This window comes from Vespula pensylvanica, chromosome 5, assembly GCF_014466175.1.
Source record: "Vespula pensylvanica isolate Volc-1 chromosome 5, ASM1446617v1, whole genome shotgun sequence".
Lineage (NCBI taxonomy): Eukaryota > Metazoa > Arthropoda > Insecta > Hymenoptera > Vespidae > Vespula > Vespula pensylvanica.
In genome coordinates, this window is record NC_057689.1 from 6,246,469 (window position 1) to 6,271,754 (window position 25,286).

The following is a 25,286-nucleotide window of genomic DNA, read 5'->3' on the forward strand; positions in this document are numbered from 1 at the left end:
ATGTCTTACGTCAAAGTAGTTGGCAGGCTAATAAAAAGAATTGATTACTATAAATAAAGTTAGGCCATTGACGCATTCGTTGCAATGATCAGCAGTACATTGGCTGCGACTTTAGAACACTGATCTAACAGCAGTCCGGTCTGCGGCCATTTTTAAATACAGGTTGACATTTTGTTTATTTATTGCAGTGTTCCTGCCGGTTAAAAAAGCACGACCTTTCTTTTCGTACACGATTAAATCATTGAAGCATGTACAAAGAATATTAACAAATACATTAAAGTTTACGTTGCATTTATAAACTTTGTAGTTCTAACAATCGTTAGGACACGTCCGCACACACGTACACATATCAAGTAGAAAAATATTATTAGTCTCGGAATAAGTTTTAATAGCTAGTACATATAAAAATAATAATTAATTGTTCGGAAAATAATCACTGTTTGGACGAAAAAAATCGTCGGTTGCTACACCAACGATTAAACTGTTGAAAAAATAATTTCATTTTTTTTGTTAGGTGCTGCCATCTATTAACGGCCATTGTTCGTACTCTTCGATCTGAAGTGCGATGTATTTGGACTACGAAGATGGCGTCGTTTCGCGCCGTTACCAAGCCGTTTTTAATAATAAATACATGCAGTGGATGTCTACAGAGCAAATGCGAAGAATGTTTATTTTGCCGAGCGTATAGCAGAGCGTAGGCGTGTTTAAATACGACGAATATGGATGGCAGCTGTGCAAGGTATGGTACTCATTTGTAAAAAATGAGTTAACTTTATGGTGGTTAATGTAAATTTTCATCGAAATAGTTACACGCTTTGAAAGAAAAGCAAACAAACAAAAGATAAACAAAGAGCAAACAAACGTTAGTATCGGTAACATCGTCATAGGTTTGTATTCTTCGTCCCAACCCTCGACCTCTTCAATGTTATTCCCTCTCCTTGAGCATTGGTCTTACCTGTACGATGCGCACGCTAGTGGTTGGAGAGGGGGGAGACGTGTTGGGGTAAGAGACAGTTTTGCGCGGCGATCGTGAGTGTTCGTAAGCACGCGCGGGCCGCGACATTGTGTGTGTTTTCGCTTGCTCATTCGCTCGTTAGCAGCGTGCGTGCATCAGTGTGCGTGCGCGGGTTTTCCTTGGGACCCTTTTATTCCATATTTTTTAATCTCTTACTATCTGTGAAATGCTGACGAGCTGGCGACATACCTATGATAGTATAGTCATCTCGGAACGCACAGCTCCATATTGGTGAGTTTTATATCTCTTTGTTTATATCGATAATTTCTCGCTTTATCTTTTTTATTTTACGATAGAACAAAAGGAGAAAGAGAAAGAGTGTGTGTGAGAGAGAGAGAGAGTGTGTGTGAGAGAGAGAGAAAGGGAGGAGAGAGAGAGATAGAGAGAAAGAGAGAGGGAGAGAGAGGATTTGAGGTTAGGTCGAATACTCCGCTGTAAAAAATGTTTTTTGAAAATTTAAATAAGCTAAGGAAAAACGAAGGACGATGATATCGTGACAAATTACGTAATAAAACCACGTGTAATATCGTGTTTTCATCTTCTCGTTTTTATCTGCCTTCTTTGTTCTATAATTTTTGTCTTTTTAAAAGAAAAACCGATTTTTTGTTCCTATGAATTTATTACTACCAGTTCACGATATCTTTGCAGGAAACGTATTAATCATAGTAATCGTAGTACGAAATGCGAAAACAACTAATAAATCCTATTTCTAAAAAAATCTTGATCGTTCTTCGAGCAGCACGTGCTTCTCTGTCATAATAGACTCGACTTCCGACGAGTATTACGTTAGACGTCGGAACCTTATTAACCTCTCGATTAAACATAATTGTAAGTTCGTGTTACGAGGGAGATTATTTAAAAATTAGTGCAAGATTTAACACGAATACGACCGATATTATAAATTAGTTTTATGAAAAAATCGGAGGTTACAACAAAGGCAGAACGTAAATAGCTAAGACTATTGTCGAAGAGGAAAATATATCTCAATGTGAAAGTTTTTTTTTCTCTCAAGGAGAGTTTACTTTTGTGACCTTTATATTTATTTATACGTATAGCGTCTCTACTTTGATTCATCATTTGTATTTAACGTCGAAGAGAGAAAGAGAGAGAAAGCGAGAGAGAGCATCAAGGATATACAGCTGCGTTTACCATAGCTAGAGATCGACGTACCATCGTGGTGTTTTAAATTATGTAAGAAATGAAAATAGAAACGAGATTCGCGATATTATATTGTGGGGAAGTTTTGATGTACATATACGTTTGTTGTATATATCACTTATGACTTGCTCGTTGACATTTTCATTTCGTATATGTACAACGGTGTTGACTTGTAATATTTTACCCTAGATCGATGGAAATCGATCAAGCATAGAATAATCATCTACGAAGTGATTATAGAAAGTTATTGTGGTACAAGTCAATGCTATTTTCTTTTAGTTACGTGTTAGTAGTTATGTATACCCAAAAGATCGTGATAATTAGTTCGTTATCCTGTAATTAGATAGGTCATTCGAAACGATAGAGGAAGTCAGATGCTGAGCACGATGGTAACGACTTATCTGGCATTCTTCATCCTTAATTAGAGCGACACCCATGTAACCACTATATACCGAACCTCGAGGTCGAGAAAGTATAACGGCGATTGCACTTAAGACTAACTACTTGTTGCATAATGCATCGATCCCTACCGAGTAAGCCCTAGCCCTCCAAAGTGTCTTTTGAGAGTTACCTTAAAACGGTATATCGTGATGTTTGAACGTGATCGAGCACGTGCGAACGCGACACGCTTTACTATTCCCGTACATGTACACGTACATACATACATAAATGTGTATATTATGCATATAGATGGAAGTTAAGTGTACATAAATATAGACACGTAAATGTAACAGCAGGGAGAAAAGTCGATATGTCCGGCTGACTTTTCCTTCATTCACGAGAACCCTCATCTGTCTCTCTCTCTTTATGTATATGTATCATCTCCGTGTATATGTACTGTATGTCTAGCAGAAGGCCTTGCTTTTATATTTTAAAGTGAAGTATATGATCGATAGCGGTGTGTGTTAGGCACGTTAAATCCGGAAACTTTACGTGATCCATTCTATCGCGTGTCCTCTTTTCACGGTTATGATTTTCTCTCGCGTGAAATTAACTTCCGTGACGAGTTCAAGACATTTTTATTATTACTACTTCACTCTTGGTAACACGCATTGACGCGAAATGTCGCATGAGATTCGTATCGTCGTTGCTTCCCGTGAGAACATTTGGATCTTCGAGAAAAATAAAAATAACAAGGGACATACATATGTACAAAGTTAGCCCGCACGTTTACGTATATACACTTTTATACGTGTTGATTTTTGAGAGAAGCAAAAAGTCGTCCCCAGAAAGTTTACACTAAAAATATCGTTGGACGACTTACCACGTATGTTCTTCGGACCGAATGGACGCGTTCGACGAATCTTTGTTTCGTTACACTCCTTTTGCTTTATTTATAGTTTTAATAGCGAGATCGAGTAACACATCGTACGAGGATTTTTCAAGGTGCGTGCGATTATATATCACTCACCGAGCACCGGCCAGCTTTTCATTCCGTCCGACCCAATTCGTACGGGTTATTTTTGCAAAGAATGGGAACAGTTTGAAAGACGGGAGTCCGAAAATCCTTTTCGTAAATTCCCGCTGGCCTAGCATAAAAAGAAAAAGATAGAGACCTGATTTTTTACCGAATCGACACCCTCGTGTCTTCTCATTGTTCTCCGTTGATAAAGAATCTTAGAACTACGTCTTACCATGCATTTCTAGTCTTATGGTTAGATTAAATTAGACGATAAAAATATCTCCAATTCAACGTATATTATCAAATTTAAAATAATGGACTCGTTTATATGACTTCTACGATGTCCTAGAACATTCGAGGAAACAGAACAGCTTTCAATGCTGAAAGTGAAAGTCGGTCAAATACACGAAGTCTTATCGTCGATAGAACTTGTAACACAATCAACGTGCAACATGTATGTCGTGAATAATAGACTGCCAAAACAAATAGATTATATTAACCGGCATTTCCTTAACTTTTCATTCTCGAGTCACATCATCAAAGGAATGAAAGATCGCCAGAGATTATCGAATCTTCGTAATCCTCTCTTACAGGTGTATCCGTAATTTTACGTATGTACGTATGTAGATTATAAATATGAAAGCAAATAACATTGTATGAACGGCTGGCATTTTGACGACTTTCGATGTTTACAGAAATAAATTATAGCCCGTTCGGTTGACCGCTATGAAGTCCACGCGATTCGAACATATATACTTAATATACATATATATTTCTAGATGCAACCTGTTTCGCCGGTACTTTATACGCATTCTCGTCACTCTTCTGGCAATTAGAAAGTCACTCTCTCGGACGTGCCAACTGTGGTTTACTAACTCGGTAGCATCGAATAAGAGGGATAAAAGTTGCAATGAAATTCGTTGCGATCTATTTAATAGATCGGGACAACGTAACGTCCATTACGTAATAGGAATAAACAAATTTTCTTCCTTTTCTTTTTACTTTTTGTTATTTATATTGTTCGTTTCGATGGAACTTTTACAGATCGATTTTCGACCGATTAGATTCTATCGAATGTTCGTCCTTAATTTCCGGAATAGCTCACAAACTCAGTAGTCTTTTTGATAGTAAACTCGTTGGTCATGCTAAAGGTGTGTGTGTGTATATATATATATGTATATATATACATATATATATATATATATATATATATATATCTACACTGACCATCGTTATTTTCCTAGGATCGATGGTCAACTTGTGAATACGATTTCAACCGAACATTATCTGTTTATATGATGCCTCACCTAGCTGAGTGACAATCATTTTTCATTAGTCTTGTCGACAATGAAGGACAGAAAAAGAAAAAAGAAAAGAAAAGGGAGAGAAGGGAGAGAGAGCTGAATAATAGTGTTATGGTAGCCGGTAAGGGAAGCAATGGAGAGATATACGAAGTGCGTTTAATCATGTTATTCTTTTGAGGGAGTGGCTGGAGACACGACAGGGTATTCTCAACACCAAATAAAGGCCTTGATAAAGGCCTTCCCTTACGATTGGAACGCGAAGTATTCAAAATAATGAGAACGATCACGCAAGGGTTTGAATGAATGAGCGACTAATATGAACCTAAACTTATACGAATTCATTATCGCGAGTTATACCTGTATCTAATTGAAAGAAAAAATAGATTGAAATGTATAGCTTTGATTATTTTTAATATCAGAATCGAAATGAAATTCCCATGAGTTGGATCAAGCCTAAAGCCGACTTATCGTATTGACTTCGAATATATCTATATATGTATATATGTATTTCACAGAATGTGATTTATAGAGCCGTGTCGTTCTCAACGATGGAAAGAGTAACATGAAAGCTTATTCAGAGGAAGGGTGCGGTGTTATTATGTAGGTGTTTTTTCTGTCGAGGTTCCAACATCGTTTGTTACCAATTGCAAACACAAAGATACACGGTACACGCCTTATTTTCGAGATAAAGTGCCACACCTTATTTACCGTGGCTTATCATATTTTATATACGATTCGGGATAATAATACGAGAAATCTTTAAAATTCGAATCGATTAATCGATAGATCACAAGACGATATTTTTTTCTATATCTTACTTCTTTCTTTTTGTTTCTTTTTGCTTTTTACATTTGTTTCCTTTTTTATTTTATTCGTTTCTGATCCGAGGCAACGAATAGAAATGAAATCATAATTTTATTTCTCTCTTTTTATTTTATTTTTCTCGTTTCCCGGTCCATCAGCAGGTATATTTTCATGATTGTAAATTCAATTAAATCTTAACTCATTTATATACTCTAACTGGAATATACAACCAGAAGGGATTTTCTCTAGCGTTGAGAATATTTTATATGTACATATGTATATATACTAAAATACATATTTACATATAGAGATCTGTTTTCATTCAAAGAAAAGTAATAATCACTTCGCACGATTGAACATTCGCATTAATGACACTCCAGAGAATTGACATTTTCACGATTACTAAGCGTGATATCCTTCGAGGGATATCTTTGTTCCTTTAAAGGGCATCCTTTGGCGATTGACCTCTAAGGTAGAGATAAGGAAATAAAAGGAAAATAATTTAACTGAACTTTAATATACTATCGTCGATGGCGGTGGTATTTCAGACCTAATAACCAAACACGATCGATCCTTCTCAATTATTTAGCATTTGACTAGTTGTAGGCAATTTTCACGATACTCGGTAACCGCGAAGCAATTTGTTATCGATACATCAGCGTTGGTTCGTGTTATACTTCGATATGTATCTGCAATATTCGTATCTATGTTCCCTTCGAATCTTTTTATTACGATGAATTAATCAGTATAAGCATAACGTCTCTTAGAATGATAGAGATTTGTAAAATCGCTCGTGATAGATAGCTTCTATTTCTTTATTTTCGTCCTTCGACATCTTCGATTTTATCACATTTAAGCTTTCGTGCTCTGACGCTATCTTTTATTACATATGACATAGTATACTTTTATTTTACGTATATACATACACTTGTCCAATACGTTGCTCCAAATTGATTTCGTTAGCTTTGAACTTTTCTATATTGAATTCTTTTCTTCAAGAAATTTGATAATATCATTTGATTAAACAAAAATCGATTAAGATCATATAATAATCAGCTTTCGTTCGTCTGAAAAAGATAGAATATAAGAAACGTGAGTTTCTCTCGTTTTAATATACAGACAATCGATATTTTTATTAATGATATAGAAGATAATTGTTTCTTCGAACAAACGTTTATCTTGCCGACATGACCTTTATAGAATAATATTTATCAAAAAATAAACATATTAATAGAATTATCTATACCTATGTTTCACGTAAAAATAGAATAGAAATATGCATTTTCAGTAGTATGTATCGCTTGTATAGATAGATAAAAGTATATTAATGATATAACAATAGGAATAATATAAAACATATAAATGTATTCGTAAACTACATATAGTGTTCCAAAGGATTTAACTTATATTTATCATACTTGAGAAACATTTTTTTTCTTTTTTCTTTTTTTTTTTTTTTTGAGCTCTTACGACGTACCCTCGAAAGTTTTATCGCTTATCTCACTAGAGAATCTCTGATCTAAACGAATTATGGCATGCAATGAGTTCATCGATATTATATTCCTTTAGTTTGAAAAACAAATGATAATGTATTATCTTCTGATTAGATACACACGTTACAATCGATTTGAAAATGTTAAGTGTTTCTTCCTTGATTCCTCGAAATTAAAAAAAAATTAATTTATCATACAAATTCGTAGATTTTCAGGACGATGAAACAAAATTCGATCGATCGATATGATCGAATTGCAAGTTTGTTTGGATTCTCTTTTTAGCTTTAACTCTAGCTCTCCTTTTCTTTCTTTTACGGTAAAATCGATCGTATTCCCTTTTATCGTCACGTTGCTATCGGTCGACGAAGCGCACGATATCAGGTTGCACATATGTATCTATACAGTGACTTTTCATGTTCGTGAAAAAACATTAGTCTTTGCCGCGTGTTCCATGATGTTCGTCGTCGTCTACGTTGCGTCGACGTGTCTTTTACGTCGGTTATCACGAAAGACGGCAAGGAAGGCTTTGCGACTTTTCGTTTTATATCCAAGAGGAGAAGACCTTAGGGAGTTCCTCTTCCTCTCTCTTTCTCTCTCCTTTCTCTCTCTCTCCTGATTCGTTAGAAATTTCTTCAGTCTTTTCACGGCTAGCCAACGAAAGACGCCGCGACTAGCAGCGGCGTGTCAGTTTTGTCGAACACGCGCGAGTGACGAGTCGTTCGAGTGCTATTATCGAAAGATAAGAATATCTCGCTTTCTTGGTTTCTTCGTTATATATATATATAAAAAAAAAAAACTGGAAAAAGTAAGGATCTACGATGAATTTAAAGGATCTCTTATAGGATGCAACGACGTTAAATCGTTATTTCTGAAGGATTTTCCAATTACGAACGAAATGCGAAAATGTCGTCGTCGTAAAGTTTCACAAGGACATGTGTCGGAAATATTCGTGGTTTTACATTTATACAAAGGACGTTGGTTTACTCCTTTCTTGTTGAAAAATGTTTCTAAATAGGAGTCGTTTCTGCTATTTAAACCGAGACATTTCAAAAGCGTTTTCTGACGAGAACTAGTTTGTCCAGGTGACGAGCCCCGTACGTACATTTTCCGTGACATAAAATTTCTTCCAACAATATCCCACATGTGCCCATGTGTTTCGAGTTTAGTTGCTTTGGCAGGGCTCACGACAGGGAGAATGACTTATTTCCGAACGCTGGCGTCATTAGCGGACCGATAGAAACGACAGTAGGTTTGATGTGATCAGGATCGTAAAACTTATCGGAGGAAGGATGCCATTTAAAAACACACTTCGAACGAATCGTTTGCTCGTAGTGAGTAAAAATTCATCCTCCTTCTTCTTGTTCTTCGGAGGAATCCAATTTTGCTCACGTTCATTTCCCTCTCACTTTTTTTTTCTTTTCTTTTCTTTCTCCTCTTTCCACTCAACTTTTACTTTGCTTTTCCTTTTGTTCTATGCTCGAAAGTTTCTTCTATTCCAATTACAAACTGAGATCGCCGCACAGTAGATCGGTTACGAGCTTTCTTCCTCTATTTTGTTTCTCTTTTTTTGTTCTTTCCAAATTATTACCATAAGTAAATGAGCGATATGTTATTCTAGCTATCTGCACGCGCTATGTGTCTATATACATACATACATACATACATACATACATACATACATACATACATATACATGTCTAGTTGGCTGGCTAGCTGATTGCTGGCTAACTAGTCAGCACTTCCATCGAAAGGAATACATTAAATGTCATCGATATTCTGTCATTTAATTATTATCTAAATAAAAAAACCTTGACAATAATGTTAATGAAAATAATTTATCGCGTGCAAAAGATATTTTTTATAATTGTCGTGAACTTTTGTTCCTCTTTTTATAATTCTTTTTTATCTTTAATTTGAAACATCTTTTAAAAGTTGTTGACATCTACATTGTTATATAAATTAAAAAAATGAAATTTGCTTTGAAAGTAATACTTTTCAACAATTTGTAAAAGTCATTCGGGACATGTCATGTTTCGAGATCACTCATCCGAATGAAAATAATAGCTACGGTTGTGGCATTTAGAACGAAGAAGATCGCTATCGCCGCACTTGCGGTGGTCGCGTTTCCGCGTTCTATTTTCACCTGCGAGCTCCGAAGGCCGCGAATTTCGCGTTAAAATTTATCTTGAAATTGTAACGAAAAGAAAAGAAACGAAAATATAACGATTCGTTGTAACAGTCTACTTGAACAATATGTGTATAGGACGTGTACATGTAGTTTAATTCGATTTTGATATTTACAATGTACACGTCAGCTTATTAGATCGACAAAATGCTTATATTCGATTTTTAAGAAAAGAATTTCACGAAACATACTCTATATTTTTAATCGTTTGTTACTGCTAATCGCCATTATAACAAACATTACAATAATGATTTTTTGTATGTGTAAGGAGTAAATTATTAAATAGTTTTAACATAAAAAGCTGAGTGAACCTTTTACATTTATAATTATTAATTATTATTTACGAATAGTGTATTATTACGAATATAGTCAGACGTTTTCTGGTTATGTAATAATATACGTCTACAAGGATAATAGCAATAACTATCGCAAAATTATCAAGTTAAGTTAGACTTTCGTAGATTTTATCTTTACGTGATGCTTTCCGATGACAAAACGTCAGTACGTGTTGTTCGCGAAGAAAAATTTACTCGGAAATATGCGTTATTTCGCTCGTTAATAATACATTCATACACGGATGATGATGCTTTCATACCTAGCTGTCTCTGAGTGCTTGAAAATATATATATATACATACATACATACATACACATATCTGCAATGCTCATTTGAATAATCGATATATAAAAGATATTCCTAATTTTTTTTTTACATGAAAAGAAATAACGTCGCGAATATACATACTTATCTATATTTTTATATATAGTACTTAATTCTTGACAAGCTTTTACGATAGTTTTCGAAGGTTACTGCGTATCCATTAAATGACTCATAAGATTTATCCTAAAACATTATCTAAAAGTACAATGATAACGTGTTTAAATATGTAATATAAGTATTATAATATGGTGCATAAATATTAATATTATTTTTTCTTCTTTTATTTTAACAAGATGTTTTTTTCGTTTCCGTTTTCAACTCTCTATTCGAAAGAAATTGTAGGCTTTGTACGAATATATACATACATATGTAGGTACATACATACATATGTACGTACGAATGAGCTTTTATTCGAGCCTCCAATTTCAAAGGCAAAGCTTACGTAATTAGCGGATCATCCTAATGACGAACGTTTCTGGTGTTTGCTCGTTTTAGGCTCCAGCTCGTTCAATGCCACCACCCGGCAGGGGGAACCCAAGGGTTCCTAGTCCTGGTCCCTTGCGACCATATACACCACCAGACCTTTCTTCCATCCCTCATATGGACGGCACACCATCGTACAACAGCAGCGATTTAATCCATAACAACGGTTCTTTATCGTCACCAACGGCGAGTAACAACACTCGAACCGACGAAACCTCGAAGGACAATCAACCTAACGTTGGACCTTATATCGTTGGTAGTCCAATCGATTTAGGAAATATCGATAACGTCGATAATATCGGCCTTCGTCTCGATCCTGTTTTACGTCGTAACGTAAGAGGAAGAACTCGGGAACACATCGAACTTCAGGAAGCACCTGCATCCGAGTTAAATTCGGAAGGTACATTATTTATTCCTTTATTATTTCTTGAGTCTATTTCATACGAAACGATAGTAACAGGGTTTTAAATAACAATCTCTCACGCTCTCTTTCTTCCTCCAATAACTAATCGTTATTATCGAACGATTAGATAAGTTGATTACTATCGCTATTTGAAATAACTTTGTTTTCTTACGATCTTAAGGAAATATTCTATAGGTCTTAAGGAAAATTATTTTATGTAACAGGTAGGAAAAACATTTGATTTATTCGTTATTTTATATCGAGTATCTTATTTGCTCTGTTACATGTCAAAGTTAATGATTAAACAATATTATCTCATCTGGTAGTACTAGTCGTCAGCTTGTGTAATGCTAATAATTCAAATGAAATTTTTTTTCGTAAATGAGAGAATATTTTTTATCGTTATATATATATATATATATATATATATATATATATAAAGAAAAAAGAAAGGATAAAAAAAGACGAGTTTCGTACGGAATAGACTGGTTATTGGTAGACATGACGTCATATGGCAAAGATTATTATCGTTTGCATGTTTTAGATACAGTGCAGACCTTTAATACGCATTTATGTTACGCCTACGACAGGTCGATCTTCGATAGTAAATAATTTTAAAATCGTTTTGAGGATATATATATCGTTTGCGATTGTCATAATAGATTTTGCAAAAATTAAGAACGAAATATTAAATGTATTGATTTCGTGAGTTTCATCTTTAATATTTTTTACGAAACATAGCGAAGTAGTATCGAAATAAGGTCTGTATTTGTCCTTGATTTTATAAATTTTAATTGCGAGATAGAAACAGAGAAGGATATAAAGAGCGACGCATGTGATATCTCGTTAAAAAATACACTTGTTGAGCGAAAGGCGATCGATCGATTCTTTTGTGCGATGTAGATATTCAAAAATAATGGACCTGTCGGATGGGAAGCATGATTGCACGCGATAATTGCAAAATTTTCTAGTATCCACGATAATCAGCAATTACGAGTAGAGTTCCTTTTGAGATAAGTAATTACGAGTAATTGTTTCCAAGATCCGATATTTCTCTATCTTATAATTATTACCTCGTAACATTGAATGTTAACGAAATAGCGTATTGATTATGATAACTCTGTCCTATTCCATGATTTTTATGAAATTTTTATCAAAGATACAGTAGAATTATTCCAATAATTGGAATATTTATATTACTAATTTGTAATATCGATCGTATTATTTGTTTCATCGTAAAACATTATATTCGATGTCATATTAATTATGTGATCTTTCATGAATTCGGTATTCTTGAATTAATTGATTTCAAGGCTCCCGCGCAGAAGAGTCGACAGTTAAAAGCAATGTTGTCCTTGGCCTATCGGCTTTGGGTGTTCGTCGTGTGTTTATCGACGTCACACTGGCTCGTACACTCTCTGTGCGACACATATTCCTTTGCATACAATAGTGTAGGGAAGACAGCAGCAGCAGCAGCAGCAGTAGCAGCAGCACGGTGCTGACGCCAACTTGTTGCCTAAAACGAACGCATGCGCGTTCGTTAATCTGCAGGGCTGGCTCATCTTCATAAAGTAATCCCACATTTGTTATATTAAATATTGCAGAGGAGGTTATCGATCAATTACATTGTATAACAATTAATTTTTCTTTCTCTCATTGTCGTTCTTCTTCTTCTTCTTCTTCTTTTTCTCTATTCTTTGAGAGCACATTTATTTTACGTTGGTAAACATGAGAAAGATCGACCAATCATGGCAGATGATTAGTAGAAAAACTTTCTTACGATTCGTACTATCGATCTATCGAATATTCCACATTTCTACGCTGTTATCCGCAGTAATAATTAATCGATTAAGTTCTCGACTAAAATTTCTTTCAATCGTGTTTGAATTTGATAGAGGGCACTTCGACAACAACGTACAGCCCTTGTTTTCGCGTAGTAATATCGTCGTTGCGGTGTTCGTTCTATATGATGCATAAGCCGTGACTATGAAGAGTGAGGAGGTAGAGAAGTCGAACAGTACTAGTAGAAACGGGAGCCGGCATTCTCGCGACAAAATACTTTAATCACGCGTTGTTATTATCGAATGTATTTCATATTATTGATCTTATTAAGTTCGATCACGCGTTGAAAGTTCGATTTAACGATTCGAGTCTCGTCGTTCTATTGGATATCTTCCTTCCTTCCTCTCACTCCTCTCTTTCTCCCTCTCCCCCCCCCCTCTCTCGTTCTTTTCCTTTACATCTTTGGGAAAGCCGATCGTGCGTGACGCACGTGCACGCACGTACGTCGGGTCATCATGCGAACGGGGGTGTGGCAGCAAGATTCGCGAGATTTCTTTTTCCGGCCGCTGTTAGATGACGTAAACCGATCGTCGTCGTCGTCGACGAGTTTGTTTCGTTGTGTGATGGACTATCCAGTCGACTCGTCTCATACCCGTTGGGAATAATTATCTTTGGTGGGAGTTAGATAAAGATAGAGAGAGGGAGAGAGAGAGAGAGAGAGAGAGAGAGAGAGAGAGAGAGAGAGAGAGTGCACGAGTCAAGTGCGTCAGTGTGCATCTAGCGTGGATGTTTGTTTGTGAAGCACGAAGAGCGGTGCCACCTTCGAAGCAAGGCCGTGACCGTGAAGCAGAACGAAAGGTTTGAGATCGATCGTAAGATGTCGAGACGAGTCGTGAGACCAGATTCTTTTTACCTATTATCTCGATCCTATTCGATTTCATTCATAAGTTATTGTTCTTTTACTTTTCTTTCTTTCTTTCTTTCTTTCTTTTACTTCTTTTTTATTCATTCGTACATGAAAAATATCAAATACATTTTGCGAACGAGTTTTCTTCTTTATTCACGTAAATATATTCGTATTCATTCGAAGCTTCGTTAGGAAGATTGTATGTTTTATCGTTCAACACTCTAGGGGATAAATTTTAATTAGCTTTAATTAAATAAATTAGACGTCGATTGAATAAATTTGAATTGTACGTTTGAATATCAACGAATTTGATGAACGAGGAAGAAAGTTTATATCCGATTATGAAATAGGAAGTTGGTGGTATTTCTAAAGGAAATGCGATATCAAAGAGAATAAATTACACGTAGAGACAAACAAACGTGTATGTTTCGTGGTATGTTTCGTAACCAATAGAAATGTAAGATCGTATTTCGCGCGAAGCTTTTGACGTTCTTTTAAATGCATAATGGCGTCATTATAGTACGTTGGACTTGGCGGCATCGGTTGCACAATCGGTTAATTCGATTTGCGGATGATTTTCTTTGACACTTTAGATGTTACCGGTTCCGTTCACTTGCACTATTAAAGGAACGTTTATCTTATCTCTGTTTTCTACGACGATTCGTGTCCAAGCAAATGACACGCGTTCGAATTAAGACGACGAGAATAGTTTGATAGTGCTTCTTTGTGCATGTGTGCGTGTGTTCGTGGGAAGAAGGTAAGAGATTGATAGAGTAAAAGAATTGTTTCGAAATCATTGATCTTATCGAATCGGAATTAATCGTATTATAAGAACAAAAACCGATAAGTCTATAAAAGTGCATATTAGTGACCACGCCTTTCTCAGGGATGCAAATTGTCCTACGAAGTACATACGTTGCATACATGAATGTGTGTGTTTGTATGTGCGCGTCTCTGTGAAGTAATGCGACCTTGGATCGATCGCAGAGACATTCCAAATTGCTAGATATATCATGACTCGTTTCACTTCATATATATATATATATATATATATATATATATCAAATTTATTATTATTATATATGACAGTATTTAAAGTAGATCATTTTCTCTGATCAACAATTTTTCTTGTGTTCCATGATAATAGACCTTTGTGCGATTATCGAAATAATTCTAGTTCGATTATCGAATAAAAATCGATGATCGTCGCGAAGTTAACTCGTGTCGCGACCAATCAGATTTAGTTTAAGTGAAGAAATAAAAACGTTTAACTTCGAGTCATGCAAAATTTAATCAGTTGTCTCGCGTAATAGAATTCTTTTTATTCTTCTTTATTTTTTTATTTTTGTTCTTCGATGATTTTGCAACTTCGATACATTATGATCTTTACGTTTAGAAGATGTGTTGGATTATCGATTGTTATCGATTGGACTTTAACACGGATCGTTTTGTTTCGACGCAATAACACGGTAATCAAATTCATTGTAGGATTCGAAATATGCAATTCGACAATGTTTGACGATGAACTTCGTTTCTCTCGTGAAACGAAAAGAAAAAGAGAAGACGTTTTCTCGTTTATTAAGATATATTTCGAGTGATCCGCGTTCGTTGGATATATGTTATTGGTTATCAAGAAAATTTTGCTTCGTGTTACGTATCAGGAGAGAGCACTTATATCCATTGGATTATTTTTATTCGTGAGTCTTCCTCTCGACACTATTGCATTTTATGCGTGTAGAGATCGAATCAAGGAACGAGAAGGATGCTATGAGAAAGAGAGAAAGAAAGAGAGAAAGAGAGAGAGACAGATAGCCGGCCGTCATGGATATCACGAGTACAAAGCTGGTGCAATGGTTCAACGAACTCAGATCTCGTATATACCTTTACTTGCACGCTCAGAACAGTAAGTCGTACTTATTTTTGCAATTGGAAAGACAAGTTTTATTATATCCACTCTTTTAGAAGCATGTTTTATTAGAAATCATTTTCGTATGATTTTGGTGTTTCCTTCCAAAAAAAAAAGAAAAAAGAAATAATAATAATAAAAAGAATAAAAGAAAAAAAGAAAAAGATTTGTTTTCTGTAGTTTTAACGGCCATGTTGTTTTTGTGGATTATTTTTTTATTTCGCTTTCTCATAACCTTACTTCAGTCGACCGTATACGTATTATGTTTTACGTGAAACGTGATTAAATGCGTGAACCACCTATGTAATTGCCACTTATATTGTTAACGAGAAAAATAACATACGTTCACAATAAAGTGAGAAATTACATGATGGAAATTACTTGGGTCAAATAATGTGTTACGATGACAATGGGAAGATCTACTTGTCGTACGGCTTGAATCAATTTGTTTTCAAACATGTATATACTTTCATTCTTTATTCATCAGTAGGATATTAAAAATAATTATTTATAACAGTAGGGCCAATAAGAGCGGAAAATGGGGGATCCCAAGGTGAAGACCCATCGTCGCATCAATACGACGCTAGCGACGAGAGAGTGGTTTTCGTCAACGCGCCTCATCAGCCCGCAAAATATAAAAATAATCACATCACTACGGCAAAATACTCGATCCTATCGTTCATACCTATGTTTCTTTTCGAACAATTTCGTCGATACAGTAATTGTTTCTTCCTCTTCATCGCAATTATGCAGGTAAGATAGTTGTAAGGTAAACATAGTTATTTAAAAATGATCGATGCAATATCTATACGTATTATTTATTTATAATATTTGTGACGTTTTAGCAAATACCAGACGTATCGCCAACCGGACGTTACACTACTTTGGTCCCATTGTTATTCATTTTGAGCGTTTCAGCATTGAAGGAGATCGTTGAAGATATCGTAAGTTTATCGATATATCTTATAATATCGAATAACAACGTGTTAATTTTGCGTTATGAAATATAAAAGAAAAAAAAAAAAAAACTTGTTTTAGAAAAGACATAGGGCAGACGACGAGATAAATATGCGAGAAGTAGAAGTATTAAGAGACGGACGATGGCAGTGGATTCAATGGCGTAACGTTGCTGTCGGAGATGTGGTTAAGGTAGTCCATTATTTTCATTAAAATCATCAACATGGTAATAATCGTTAGTTAGGTTGTTCCTGCTACAATCGCTTTTTTAATATTCATAGGTTCACAACAACAATTTCTTCCCCGCTGATTTGATCTTATTATCATCGTCGGAGCCGCAGGGTATGTCGTTCATAGAAACAGCCAATTTGGATGGAGAAACAAATTTGAAAATTAGACAGGCTCACACCGATACAGCAATTCTTTTGGATACAGCCGAATTAATGAATTTTCGTTCAAATATACAGTGTGAACCGCCGAATAGACATTTATATGAATTCCACGGAGTACTTCGAGAAACTAACAAACAGTAAGACTTCTTTTCGAAGACGAACATTATTGTATAAAATTATTCAACGTGCTACGATTTTATTTTTATTATAGGAGCGTACCTCTGGGACCTGATCAATTACTTCTCCGTGGCGCTATGTTAAGAAATACAAAATGGATATTTGGTGTGGTAATATACACCGGTCATGATACTAAACTTATGCAAAATAATACAACAACTGCACCATTGAAAAGATCTACATTAGATCGACTGACTAATACACAAATTCTCATGCTGTTCTTTATGTTAATTTTGTTGTGCCTTCTTTCTGCAATATTCAATGTTATATGGACGAATTCTAATAATACAGGACTTTGGTATCTGGGTTTAAACGGTAAATATAAAGGTCTCTCAATTTTTATCTTTTGAATTTATGTAAATCAATGTATGTTTCAGAGGAAATGACAAAGAATTTTGTTTTCAATCTTCTAACATTCATCATACTCTACAATAATTTAATACCAATCTCACTTCAAGTTACGCTAGAAGTAGTTAGATTTGTGCAAGCTACGTTTATTAACATGGATATTGAAATGTATCATGCAGAGACAGATACACCTGCAATGGCTCGCACAAGTAATCTTAATGAGGAGCTTGGAATGGTCAATTATGTGTTTACAGATAAAACTGGTACACTCACAAAGAATGTTATGGAATTTAAAAGGTGTTCTGTTGGTGGCAAAATATACGAGTGAGTTATGAAAGCATTTTCTTTTTACTAAGAATGTCTTAGTATTATTACTTACACAAGAAATGATTCCATAGCTTTCCCAATCCAACAGCCGGTATTGATAGTCCAGGTGTTAGTAATAGTGAATTAGTTAAAGATATTATTGAAGGAAGGGCGATGAAAGGTTCATCTCGCCCTACTGATAAAAAGAAATATAATCATTCTATTATACTGCATGACTTTATGATAATGTTATCGGTTTGTCATACAGTTATTCCTGAAAAGATAGATAATCGTATTATTTATCATGCAGCATCTCCAGGTACGTTATATGTAACGATTTAAAATAACAATACAAAATTTCATTTAATGTGTTGTAACTTTTCTATAGATGAACGAGCACTAGTTGATGGCGCACGTAAATATAGTTATGTGTTCGATACCAGAACGCCTGCTTACGTGGAAATAATCGCCTTAGGCGAAAGACAACGATATGAAATATTAAACGTAATAGAATTTACGTCAGCTAGAAAGAGAATGTCTATAATAGTAAGAACGCCAACAGGAAAAATTAAACTTTTATGTAAAGGGGCCGATTCTGTCATTTATGAACGATTAAATCCACGATCACCGAGTGTATCTGAAGATGATTTTCGCCAAACAACTTTGGAACATTTAGAAATATTTGCGACCGATGGATTAAGAACTCTTTGTTTTGCTTCTACCGAAGTACCTGAAAATTTATATCAGGTAAATTCATTTTTTTCAGCTAAATATTCGATTGCATCTTAAAATACAGTGATAGTTCGTAATATTTTTAATAGAGGTGGCGTGACACTTACCATAATGCATCAATCAGTATGACAGATCGTGAAAGTAAACTGGACCATGCAGCAAATCTCATTGAGAACAATTTAACTTTATTAGGAGCAACTGCTATTGAAGATCAATTACAAGATGAAGTATGTATTGCTATTTTTTTTTTAATATTTTTTCGTTGCTCTCTTATATCGTGTTTTAATTTGTACACGATATCGTCTAGGTTCCAGAAACGTTACAGGCTTTACTTCGTGCTGATATTAACGTTTGGGTGTTGACTGGAGATAAACAAGAAACAGCGATTAATATTGGCTATTCCTGCAGATTAATCACACATGGAATGCCTTTGTATATTATCAATGAAACTTCTCTAGATGTAAATAAGTTTATAATGCTTAAAAGTTATAAGAATTTTCGAATAAATGATTTTGAATAAATGAGGCAAGAAACATTTTGCAGAAAACAAGGGAAATCATTGTTCAACGTTGCCAAGATTTTGGGGATGATTTGAAACATCAGAACGAAGTGGCTTTGGTAATAGATGGCAATACTTTGGACTTTGCCTTGTCATGCGACATTAGAATGGATTTTTTAGATTTGTGTTCAGCATGCAAGGTAGTTATTTGTTGTAGAGTTTCGCCAATGCAAAAAGCCGAGGTAATTTGACTACTTTATTATTATATTATTTGATTAATTTAGTTTTAAATGAGCTACGACATATGAAATTTTGATTATTAATATATCAGAATCTTGCAGGTTGTTGATCTCATAACAAACAATAAGAAAGCAGTAACTCTTGCCATTGGAGATGGTGCAAATGATGTAGCAATGATTCAGAAAGCTCACATAGGCGTTGGTGCGTAGAATAAAATATATATTTTTATTACGATTGACAAGACAAAAAGATCTGATTCGATAAATATTTTCAAATTAGGAATATCCGGTGTTGAGGGTCTACAAGCAGCCTGTGCATCCGATTATTCTATCGCACAGTTTCGTTTTCTGAAACGTCTTTTATTCGTTCACGGTTCTTGGAATTATAGTAGAATGTGTAAATTAATTCTATATTCGTTTTACAAGAATATTTGTTTGTATGTAATTGAATTATGGTTCGCAATATATTCCGGCTGGTCTGGACAGATTCTTTTTGAGAGATGGTCTATTGGTCTTTATAATGTTGTAAGTTCTTTTTTTTAAAAGATAATTATTATTTATTCACTGATATTAGACATGAGTTTTTTAATAAAATTTACAATATTCAATTATAGGTATTTACGGCAGCACCTCCTCTGGCTATGGGTCTTTTCGATAAAGTGTGTTCAGCAGAAACTCATTTAGCTCATCCAGGATTGTATGCAACAAAAAATACTGGAGAGTCATCTTTTAATATTAAAGTATGATTAATTTTAATTCAAATAATGATATAGATGGGATATAACGTTTGATTTGCCAATATAATCTATATATTTCATAGGTATTTTGGGTATGGATAATAAATGCCTTAATACACTCATCCTTACTTTATTGGTTGCCACTCATGGTTCTTAAACAAGACGTCGTATGGTCCAACGGTAAAGATGGTGGATATCTTTTATTAGGAAATTTTGTTTATACCGTAAGTTTACATAGTTATATTTATCTTCGCGCTATATATCAGAAAAATAATTTTATTCGTTAGTATGTTGTAGTAACAGTTTGTGGAAAGGCTGGATTAATAATAAACTCTTGGACATGGGTCACTCATGCAGCTACATGGGGATCTATTATACTTTGGTTTTTATTTATTTTTATTTATAGGTAAGTTCCATTTATATATCGTATTAAAAAAAAAAAAAAAAAAAAAAAAAAAAAGAGAAAAGAAGAAAAGGGATGATTTTAATATCGTAATTCTTTTTAGTAATTTTTGGCCTGTATTAAATGTTGGAGCTGTCATGCTGGGTAATGACAGAATGTTATTTTCGTCGCCTGTCTTTTGGTTAGGTCTTATACTTATTCCGTCGGCGGTATTGCTTCTTGATGTAACTGCAAAAGCGTAAGTGCAAAGCAGTAAGAATTATTTCTATGATCTACGATCTTATAGATAAGATTTGCTCGTTTAATATTATAAATTTTTTCTGTAGAGTAAAAAATACAGTATGGAAATCTGTCACAGCAGCAGCTAGGGAAAATGAAATTAGAAAATCTGATCCTGGAGATATATTCAATGGTCAAGATTATAGAAGCTCGTAAGTATACGTATAATTTTATATAAATTGTTTTTATAATATAAGTTTTAGCGTCTTCTATACAAGTGATCGTTATAGAGCATATATCAATCTTTTTACGAATATGAGATTACATCTATCATCTTTGAAGAAAGGTTGAGAGTTATACATTTCATCTGCTCTCATTTTATCAATAACGTCATTTTATTTCAAACGTCTAGTTTTGTTAGAATGACACATGATCATAGATAGTATTTTTTTTTTACCAATACCATTGTGAGAAGGTGCCAGTATAAAAGTAAATTGCATGCGATGCAGCATTAATTAATTAGATAAACCCTTTTTAATTTTTCCATTAAATGAATTGTGCATGGCTTTAGATGTCTAACTAAATAGTTATAGATACAGTATAGGTTTCCATCTAGTAAATGAATTTTTTTTGTGGAATTTCTATGGATGGTTGGTGTGACTAACCATGAAAATTTCTTTGGATAATAATATCATGGATTCTGATAATATCTTTGGATAATTTCTTTAAGATAATTAGTACTAACTTTTCTATATGAATCTATCCGATTAAATTTAATTCAAGCATCTTCTATTTCCTAAAGGAACCTTTAATAGAATAGAATAACGAAAATTATAGCAGGAGATCGAGGTCCACGAAGAGACGATTAAAACGACATTGGTTCTTGATAAAGCCATATCGAAGACGAAATCGGATGAAAGCAATTCCTTTTGAATTTACATCAAATGATTCGTGGTTTTCGTACCATTCAACAACAACAATCCATACTACATATACTTAGTAGAACGTTTTCATTTATGAACTCATATACATGTATACAAAACCTGTGATCATAGTACAATTTATAACTTTCTAGTCGTCTTTGATAAAAAAGTTATACTGTAGATTTAACAATATATATGCATATACACACACATACACACACACACACACAGACAATATAGCACGGTTACTTTACGTTTTATAATGAAAGTAAAATAGTGTATTATAGTAAAATACGATATCCGTTATCTTAATCATAATTTATTAGATTACTATTACCGTCCTTGTAAAGATAGACGATGTTTAAATACTACATTTTATTCCGTTTCTGTTAAATAAAATACAGTTTAGAATTTTTCCATACTATTTATACAATTGGTATACTAATTTCGTTCTTTAGTAATCAGAGAAATAATGATAACGTTAACGATATTTAGGAATATTACTTGAAATATTTATAAATCACAAGACATTTCAGAGTCATTGAAAAATCAGGGAAAAGAAGAGGATGAGATATCTTCCTAGTACCATATCATAGTAATCATTTGCTGAATTCTAATTAGAATCAATGAATTGCTGTTGCTAATGCAGTTTTTTGGTATGTTTTATTCGTGGTATCCTGTGCAGGCCTGTGCATGCCATCGCCGACCTTGCGAGGTGTAAGTACTCCCAGTAGAAAGTAACCGAAATTGCTATCGTTGTTCACGCTTGAAGCAAGCTATATATTAAAAAAGTAACATGACTTGTTTTGCATATCTTGATGGTTTTTTTAAATTGCTTGAAACAGTATGCACGTGTGTGATCCATCACTTTTTTTTTGCACCATCACATGCGAAATATAGAGAAAGTCGAGCATTTTATCGTAAAGATTATCACTTCTGTCGGCACAATATTTGATGGAATACGTTGTACGGCGTAAACTAATGTTATTAGAGCTTATGCACTTTTTTATACACGATATGTTTGAGGGGAATATATTTTCCTATAGAGGTATATATATATATATGTATGTATATATAATATTAAATAAATTAAGATGATGCTTGTGTGATTTAAAAAGAATATAAAGGATGGAAGTGATAAAAACTTTAGTGCTATACTCATTCGGATTTCTGTACATTGATTAATACTCGCACTCATCATCGATATAGCTAATGACAACCTAGATCATTGAAAAGATATATAAAGAGCAATGACTGAAGAATATTCCTTGAAAACGGTACAATGATCGAAATTGTTGAGAGCAGAACAATAAAAATGATTAGAACTAAATAAAGTGCATCAAATTATTGGATGATGCAGAAGGACAAAAAAAAGTACATTAGAATAGACGAGAGAATCTTTTAAAAAATTGTTGAATGACCGGCTTTGCAGATTGACGGAGACGGCGCGGCTTCTGAAAAACGTTAAAAGTGTTTTCACCAGGCGATCTAACGCCACTTCCAGAGCGAATGTCGAGGTGGAGCTATCACGTAAGTTTATTTCCTTTACAGGTTGCCGTGTTGGACACTTTTACTTCATTTCGAGTTACGGATCGTGAGTCGCATTGTAATTATTGGAAATTGCCACATATGATTTAACCAAACAAACGATCTATACTATCTACTACTACTATCTATATTCCAGCTCGCTGTAATGAAAAGTTCTTTGTAAACTACATATTTTTTTTTAATCTTGCACTCACGTATCATTCGTTAAGAGCACACGCTTCGTTGAGTCCACTGCTTTAGCTAAAACGATACTTTGTAAAGTTAACTCGAAGCATAATTTCGAAGCACTTTTACTAGCAATAATTACTAGACTTTTCAACTTCATTTTAACACATTTTTTGTGTATATATATATATGTATCTTTTGTACATAATATATATATATATAATATATATATATTAGAAAGCACTAATTGTATTTAATCACATTTACTTGAAACTTAAATATCTTTCTATCTATCTGTCTATCTATCTACTTTTTCTATCAGATTCGAAAAAAAAAACACTGAATATATTACACTTGTTTCTTGTCTGACTAATCGATTTTAATAACTGGTTCGTGCCTTTTTTGTTCTTTTTTCGTGAATACGATATTTCGAAAGATCAAGATCGTATGGAAGTATTATTACGTATAACAAAGAAGCTATGATTTTTCGGCATGCACGTTTAATAATAAATAAATCATTTCTGCGACAGAAATTAATAGTTTGCGTCGTTTGTTATTGCGCATGCTGCGTGATGCAGATGGATTCGCATTCTCCCAAGAGGAAGGAGGATCAGTGACTCAGACGGATGTGATCAGAGCTTATGATACAAATCTTCCAAAACCAGGCGGCATGTAATCTTAATATTATAGTTAACAAATTGCAAGGCATCGGCTACTTTCTTTTTATAAGTCGGCCCGAAAGTTTTTCGAGAGCGATAGATATATAGCTTTCGACGTATGCCCTCTACGTAACGCCCGTTTTCTGCACGATTTAATTATTCGATCCTTTCAACGTATTTGATACACTTTGAAGAAAAAGTTCCAAATCTTGATCGATAGTTTCAATTATATCAATAAAACTCTCTAAACGTATAACGAATTTCGTTAGGCAACTTAAATTCTTTCTAAATCGATAAAATTCTAAATGATCATATACATGTGGTATAACGAAGGAGAAAAGAAAAGTAAAGAAAAAGTAAAAAAAAATAAAAAGATAGAGAAATGAACTTTTATATATTATATAATATATATATATATATATATTAAAGTATTTTAAATATTTTAGAATTTGTTTTTTTTTTGAAATATTATATGAGAGATAGAGAGAAAGAGAAAGAGAAAAAGAGATATGTGTGTAGTATGCACGTTTACATAGATTTACGTGTATCAAATTTGATTCTTTTCCTAGAATGCATTTCTCAGTAAACTTTTTATGGCTAATTCAGCTTTTATGATTAGTAACGTTGAGTATATGTTGTTTACATCTATGAAAATTACTTCTCGATTTTTGATAATACAATCAAGATACGCTTATAAAAGGAAAAAGGAAATAAAAAGCCAAAAACGAAGATAAAAAAAACAAAATGATATAAGTTAAAAGTGGACCGGCGATACGTAAGACGGCAATATTATTAAATGAATTTACGACTGTGAATGTTAAATAATTTTATTTATCACCAGTCTGAACGTTAGTATGCGAATTTATCCGTCGAGGAGCATGTATTATCGAACAGGCTCTCTCTGGAAAGGAGTGGATAAGAGATGCGAATAAAATGAATAAATGATTTGTACATTTCCAAAAGGATCCTTTGATCGTATTACGGTCGAAGAAGAAACACGTTCGACTTCGTACCAGAAAAAGACTGTTCCCTTTATCCCCACATACGTTACTATATAATTTCTTTTTTTGTTTCTTTTTGATTAACATCGTACATTTCATTACTGTACATACACACACTTCGTTGTTATCTAGTCAAGAATATTGATACATGGATCTTTTCGTTCGAGATTCACTCTTCCATCCATCAACACTTTTTTTAATTTTACGACTGATGGTATTAACAGAGTTATATGCATATGTATAGTAACAATATTGTATACACTATGTTCGGAATAAAATGATAAAATAAATGAGATTATTTATTTATATATTATGTGCATACATATATATGAGATAAGTTTTTATACGTATTTTGAAAGGATCAATAAAAGGGATAATTTTTTCGCCAAACGTATTTTCATTCTGAATTACAAATTTTTGTAAAAGCATGTGTGTATGGATTGTATATGTTGCCTATATTCTGGCGTACTGCCAGTGTT

The 25,286-nt window shown here is 33.9% G+C and overlaps 1 protein-coding gene across 13 annotated transcripts; it reads left to right on the plus strand.

Annotated features, from left to right (window-relative positions):
- The first annotated feature begins 19 nt into the window (after positions 1–19).
- LOC122629310 (probable phospholipid-transporting ATPase IA) lies at positions 20–25,102 on the plus strand. Of its 13 annotated transcripts, XM_043812607.1 has the most exons (23): positions 20–162; positions 515–739; positions 10,517–10,904; positions 16,020–16,255; positions 16,348–16,446; positions 16,541–16,651; positions 16,741–16,988; positions 17,063–17,343; positions 17,406–17,700; positions 17,775–18,001; positions 18,071–18,429; positions 18,504–18,641; positions 18,722–18,874; positions 18,958–19,155; positions 19,255–19,354; positions 19,433–19,677; positions 19,767–19,892; positions 19,973–20,113; positions 20,177–20,295; positions 20,396–20,530; positions 20,619–20,723; positions 22,867–22,964; positions 23,678–25,102. In XM_043812607.1, exons 3-23 carry the CDS (start codon positions 10,532–10,534, stop codon positions 23,821–23,823), a joined length of 3,933 nt encoding a protein of 1,310 aa, XP_043668542.1. In that variant the 5' UTR covers positions 20–162; positions 515–739; positions 10,517–10,531; the 3' UTR covers positions 23,824–25,102. The 13 variants fall into 13 exon arrangements, with proteins under 13 accessions (XP_043668542.1, XP_043668541.1, XP_043668545.1 ...); XM_043812606.1 differs by lacking the exons at positions 20–162; positions 515–739 and adding an exon at positions 1,011–1,246; XM_043812610.1 differs by lacking the exons at positions 20–162; positions 515–739; positions 22,867–22,964 and adding exons at positions 7,988–8,507; positions 22,120–22,151 and having other exon boundaries at positions 23,726–25,102.
- The last annotated feature ends 184 nt before the right edge of the window (positions 25,103–25,286 follow it).

Excerpts from the sequence above, each read along its gene's own strand:
- LOC122629310 (XM_043812604.1), top strand. The coding sequence starts at position 8,466 with ATGCCATTTAAAAACACACTTCGAACGAATCGTTTGCTCGTA. Across the intron at positions 16,447-16,540 it reads AGGAGATCGTTGAAGATATC|AAAAGACATAGGGCAGACGA; the intron begins GTAAGTTTATCG and ends AACTTGTTTTAG. Across the intron at positions 18,430-18,503 it reads TACCTGAAAATTTATATCAG|AGGTGGCGTGACACTTACCA; the intron begins GTAAATTCATTT and ends TATTTTTAATAG.